This window comes from Colobus angolensis, unplaced genomic scaffold (assembly GCF_000951035.1).
Source record: "Colobus angolensis palliatus isolate OR3802 unplaced genomic scaffold, Cang.pa_1.0 Scaffold222, whole genome shotgun sequence".
NCBI lineage: Eukaryota > Metazoa > Chordata > Mammalia > Primates > Cercopithecidae > Colobus > Colobus angolensis.
In genome coordinates this window covers 1,545,387-1,551,200 of record NW_012115400.1, presented here as the reverse complement: position 1 = coordinate 1,551,200, position 5,814 = coordinate 1,545,387, and the positions used below count along the sequence as shown (strand labels likewise).

The following is a 5,814-nucleotide window of genomic DNA, read 5'->3' as shown; positions in this document are numbered from 1 at the left end:
GCCAGGCTGGTCTCGAACTCCTGACCTCAAGTGATCCACCCACCTCAGCCTCCCAAAGTGCTGGGATTACAGGTGTGAGCCACCACACCTGGCCTTTAGGCTGTATTCGTCTTCTAGGGCTCTGGACTCAGTTTCTGTTGCCATGGTAACCTTTCCCATTTTTGGTCTTCTCTGGAAAGTTAGGGACCCTCTGGCCAGGTCCCAGGGGTCACCCGTGATGTGAGCCTTGTGGGGTTTTTTGGTGGGAGAGCACTCATGATCTATGGAAGACCACGAGTACGTCAGAACACCCCCTACCCCAGCCACCTCCACCCTCTTTCCCAAGGCCTTGAGGGACAGAGGGGACAGGATGGGGTCAGAGGTGGGGAGGGGCCTCTGAGGGCCAGGCCCTTCCTCTCCCTTCACACCCTTCACTCCCCTCTCAGACCCAGGCTTCTGCCCCACGCCCCTCCCCTGGCCTAGCCACCAGCTGACTTCCTCGGCCGGCCCCCTCCCCTCCACTCTGGGATTGGTGCCAGGGTGAGAAGGGGACACTGGCACTGACCGTGTCTGGGAATTCCCGCCCACCGAGGAGCCGAGGGGAGGGGGGGTCCCCGTGTCCCCAAGGAGCCAATAGCAGCCAGGCCTTGCCCTTGGGGGGGTGGTGTATATCTTTCAGGCCAGCACCCCCGAGGCACTGTCTCCTCTCTGCCCGCCTGGCACCAGCCAAACCCCGCTCTGCCCGGGGGGCTCTGAGCCCCCCAGGCATTCCCTTCACTGCATCCCTCTCCATTGGGGGGGGCGTCTAAGGACCCTTTCCCCTTGGGCATGGCCCAGCCAGGGGTCTCTGTCAAGTCCCTGGTGTCATCTTATGAGACCCGAGTGGTGGGGATGGCTCCAGGGCCGCCCCGAAAAAGGGGCTGTGCCTCTTCCCCTTGCTCTCCCCGGGGTGCGTCCCCCATACGAGGGACATCTGGGCCCCCACCCCACCGGGGCCTGGGAGGCCCTGGGCAGCGGCCCTCAGCCCGCAGGGGGATGGACAAAACCCTCCTCTCCCTCATTCTCTACTGTCACAGGTACAGGGGGGTGTGGGCGGGAGGCTGTGGTCCGAGAAACCAGCACCTGGAAAGGCTCCTCCTCTCCTCCCCTCACCTTCCTGTGTCTCTCCAGTGGCTCCGGAAGCCTGGTTGGCATTGACAACAAAATCGAGCAAGCCATGGTAAGAGAAGCCATCTCAGTCCCAGGAGGTCCCGGCCCCCTTAAGCCATCCCTCCGCCCCAGCCCTGTCCTCTTCCTTACCAGGCAACACCAGCTCCCAGCTCCTCCATCCCTCTCCCTGCTGGGCTCCTGGGCATCCTCTGCCCCCTCCTACCGCCACCTCCACCCTTGACTTTGCCCGGCCTCTGGTCTGGCTGCTGGTCCCCATCTCTGTCTTTGAGCTCTGACTCTGCCTCTGTCCCTCGTCCTTTTCCCCTGTCCCTTCCCTGCTTTGTCTCTCATCCTCTGGACACGGGACTCTCTCCCATCCCGGCCCTTGAGGCACTGGGCAGGGGATGAGGCACCCACTCCGTTGACACTGTGCCTGTCCCGGGGCCCCCAGGACTTGGTGAAGTCCCACCTCATGTTTGCGGTCCGGGAAGAGGTGGAGGTGCTGAAGGAGCAGATCCGGGAACTGGCAGAGCGGAACGCTGCGCTGGAGCAGGAGAACGGGCTGCTGCGCGCCCTGGCCAGCCCGGAGCAGCTGGCTCAGCTGCCCTCCTCGGGGGTCCCACGGCTTGGGCCCTCCGCGCCCAATGGGCCCTCCGTCTGAGCCTCCCTTCCCTTACAATGTGCCTTTGGGGCTGCCCGGCCTTTTGTCAGCCGCCTGCCCCCTCTTCCTATGCAGCTTTAATGTCCCCGTGTCCCCAGGGTGGGAGTTCAAGGCTCAGTAACGGCCTGGTCCCCCAACCCCTATCCCATCTCCTCATCATCCCCAGCCTTAATGGAGGAGGGAGGACTTCAGGACGGGGCGTCAGAGGGAGCCCCCTCTGGGAGGGAACCAACCCCCACCCTCCCTCATGGGACCCCCAGCAGTCGACGGCCTGGGGGAGCTGGAGGCTTCCTGGCAGACACCCCACCCCCACCTTGTTCCCTTGAGGTGCATCCTCTCCTCTGCCCAGGGGAGGGAGTGTGGACAGTATCTGGAAGTTCTGGGATTCAGGTTGTTATTAAAATAATAATAATAATTAAAAATTCTGAAGAAACTTGAATTTGGAGGTTGACATCTCGTTCGTTGCTTGTTTTCAGACTCAGGGGTCGCGCCTGCCATTTGGGGCTTCCCTGAGATCTTTTGCAGACTGGGGAGGTTTAAAGCGTGGGAGATGGAGGGGTTGAGACAGAGACTGGAGAAGGGAGCCAGCGGTTCGGGTCCTGGGAAGGGGCAGGCGAGGATTGGGGGTGGGGGGGCGTCTGCCCACGTGCTGGGCGGGGGGACCAGGAAACAATGAGGTCTTTGGTGGCTGCCCAAGATCCACCCCCAGCTTCCCAGTGTGTCCCCTCTGCGGGCTGGATCTGGGTGGCTGCTTGGAGGCGGGGCGGGGGGCCCTGAATGGGCCCCTTGTCTCTGGGCTGGGTGTGGGCCAGGCTCCCCGGGCACACAGTGCCCTTGCCAGGCCTGGCCGGCCGCCGTGGCTCCCACCCCCGGCCAGCTAAGGACGGGCCCTGTGGGTGAGATGGCCCCTCCCTGGCAGCCTGGGCTCCGGTCCCAGGCGGAAGAGTCAGCAGTGATGGAGAAGGACCCCATCTAGCGGGGAAGAGGTGAGAGCTGCGGCTGTAGCCCCAGGAGGCCCCTAGCCCCAGCAGCCTCCAAGGAGGCTGACCTGCCTTGGAGTCCGTGACTCTCTGCCTCCTTAGGTTTCCCTAGGTTCATAACCTTGGGCAACTTCTTTGGTTTTTCTTTTTTTTTTTTTTTTTTTTCTTCTTTCTTTTTTGAGACACGGTCTTGCTCTGATGCCCGGAGTGCAGCGGCACAAACACAGCTCCCTGCAGCCTCCACATCCCTGGCTCAAGTGATCCTCCTGCCTTGGCCTCCCTGAACTATAGGTGTGTGCCACCATGTTCAGCTAATTGTCTTTATATTTGTAGAGATGGGGCCTTGCTATGTTGCCCAGGCTGGAGTGCAGTGGTGTTATCATAGATCACTGATCCTCCCACTTTAGCCTCCTAAGTAGCTGGGACTACAGGCATGTGGCACTATGCCCAGCTAGAGACGGAGTTTCGCTCTTGTCACCCAGGCTGGAGTGCAGTGGTGAGATCTCAGCTCACTGCAATCTCCACCTCCCAGGTTCAAGCGATTTCCATGCCTCAGCCTCCTGAGTAGCTGGAACTACATGTGTGCACCACCACTCCCGGCTAATTTTTTTTTTTTTTTTTTTTTGTATTTTTAGTAGAGACAGGGTTTCACCATGTTGGTCAGGCTGGTCTCAAACTCCTGAACTCAAGTAATCTGCCTACCTCAGCCTCCCAAAGTGCTGGGATTACAGGCATGAGACACCGTGCCCGGCCTAAATTTTTTGGTAGAGACCATCTCGCTATATTACCCAGGCTGATCTCAAGCTGCTGGCTTCAAGTAATCCTCCCACCTTGGCATCCCAAAGTTCTGGGATTACAGGTGTGAGCTACCATACCTGGTCCCCTTAAGTTTTTTCCTTCCTTCCTTCTTTCCTTCCTTTCTTCCTTCCTTCCTTCCTTCCCTCCTTCATTCCTTCTTGTCTTTCTTTTTTGTCTTTCTTTCTTTCCTTTTCTTTCTTTCTTTCTTCCTTTCTTCCTTCCTCTTTAATTTCTCTTTTTTCTTTCTCTTTCTTTTCTCTTTTCTTTTCTTTCTTTCTCTCCTCTCTTTCTCTGTCTCTCTCTCTTCCTTCCTCCATCTTTCTCTCCCTTCTTTACTTCTTTTTTTTTTTTTTTTGAGACAGGGTCTCGTTCTGTTGCCCAGGCTGGAGTGCAGTGGCACAATCATGGCTCACTGCAGCCTCCATCTCCTGGCCTCAAGCAATCCTCCTGCCTCAGCCTCCTGAGTAGCTGGGACTTCAGGCACACACCACCACTCCTGACCGATTTAAAAATTTTTTTGAAAAATTTAAACAGTGAGTTGCGGGGGTGGCGGAGGGAGTCTCGCTATGTTGCCCAGGCTGGTCTTGAACTCCTGGCCTCAAGTGATGCTGCTGCCTCAGCCTCCCAAAACACAGGATTACAGGCACGAGCCACCATGCCCGGCCCCCTTTAGCTTTCCTGAATTTCAGATCCCTCTTTGGTGAAGTGGCACTAACAACAATACCTACCTTGAAAGGCTGCTGTGAAGGGACTGCATGACGTGATGCAGGGACAGGGCCTATTAGTTTGTTACACCTTAGTTTATTTTCCCTGGATCTGAGCGAAGAAGAGCCAGGGTGGAAGAGATGGACTCTGTGGGTCCAGGCAGGGCCTCGGGGGTTGGGGTCGGGGCCAGGCAGCCTCACAATGGTCTAGAACTCTCCCTCACTGTAGGTTCTCACCTACTTCAACTCCTCTCCCTGTCCCAGGGAGGGGAGAAAAGGTCTGGGATTCATCGACAGGAGGGGCTTTCCCCCAGGATTTCCTACTTCTTTCTTTACTGCTGTGCTTGAAGCTCCCAGGAGACCCCTCAAGAGGTGGTCACTGGCCCACAGCCCACCCCGTCTTCCACCTGCCACCTCCACCGTACCCAATGCTGGCTCTGCTCTTTCCTCCGTGTTTGTCCTGTCAAGAGAGATGGTTGTGGTCATGAAGTTCTTCCGATGGGTTAGACAGGCTTGGCAAAGGATTATTTCCTGGGTGAGTTTCTGAGACCACTCTGTCCTCATGATGCTCTGGCCTGAGAGCATGGTCACAGCAGCCCCTTACTGCATGGGATCCCTGCCTTCCTGGCCTCCTGTGGCCAAACAAGATGGAGTGGGGAGGAAGGAAAGGACAGCTGGGGAGGGGCTGGAGGAGAAGGGATAGAGGCCAGGAAACTCACTGATGCATCCCTTTTGTGCCTTCTTTTCTGTGGATGGTATTGTCTCTGCCCTGCCCCTCTCTCCTGTCTCTCCTCTCTGTGTCTTGGTTCTCAGGTTTTCTTCTGGAGGCAGAAAATGAAACCAACCATCTCAGAACACCCTGGCTCCAAGAAACACTCACTGAAGAAGATGGAGAAGACTCTCCAGGTGGCTGAGACTTTGAGGTTGGTCGAGCCCCCGAAAGAGGCTAAACCCAAGTTGGCTGAGTCCCCCAAGCTGGCACATCCCTGCGTGTTGGCCAAGACTACAGAGGGGACCAAGGTGGAGCTGGGCCAACAGGGCCGATCCCTGCTGCAGCTGCCGAGGACGGCCGTCAAGTCTGTCTCTACGCTCATGGTCTCTGCCCTGCAGAGTGGCTGGCAGATGTGCAGCTGGAAGGTCAGCACCGTCCCAACACCCCCTCCCTCTTTCCCCAGCCCTGAGTGACTCACCCCTCCCTCCGATTACTTGTTCAACAATTGTTTCCTGGCCTGGTACAGTGACTCATGCCCGTAATCCCAGCATTTGGGGAGGCTGAGACGGGAGGATCACTTGAGCTCAGGAGTTCGAGACCAGCCTGGGCGACACAGCAAGACCCTGTCTCTTAAAACGTCTTTTTCTTTTTCTTTCTTTCTTTTTTTTTTTTATCCTGAGACAGAGTCTCACTCTGTCGCCCAGGCTGGAATGCAGTGGCGCAATCTCAGCTCACTGCAACCTCCACCTCCCGGGTTGAAGTGATTCTCCTGGCTCAGCCTCCTGAGTAGCTGGGATTACAGGCATGCACTCCCACGCCCGGCTAGGTTTT

The 5,814-nt window shown here is 57.3% G+C and overlaps 2 protein-coding genes across 3 annotated transcripts in view; both read left to right on the top strand.

Moving 5' to 3' along the window:
• Nucleotides 1-2,228, top strand: part of TSC22D4 (TSC22 domain family, member 4) — a 13,246-nt gene extending 11,018 nt beyond the window's left edge. For both annotated transcript variants that reach the window (XM_011943914.1, XM_011943915.1), the window contains exons 4-5: nt 1,150-1,198; nt 1,580-2,228. In XM_011943914.1, coding sequence (XP_011799304.1) covers nt 1,150-1,198; nt 1,580-1,789 — 259 coding nt within the window. In that variant the 3' untranslated portion in view covers nt 1,790-2,228. The remainder of the gene's footprint in view (nt 1-1,149; nt 1,199-1,579) is intronic.
• A 2,273-nt stretch (nt 2,229-4,501) lies between these two features.
• Nucleotides 4,502-5,814, top strand: part of LOC105513092 (chromosome unknown open reading frame, human C7orf61) — a 17,534-nt gene continuing 16,221 nt past the window's right edge. The window contains exons 1-2 of the mRNA XM_011943916.1: nt 4,502-4,806; nt 5,085-5,408. Coding sequence (XP_011799306.1) covers nt 4,744-4,806; nt 5,085-5,408 — 387 coding nt within the window. The 5' untranslated portion in view covers nt 4,502-4,743. The remainder of the gene's footprint in view (nt 4,807-5,084; nt 5,409-5,814) is intronic.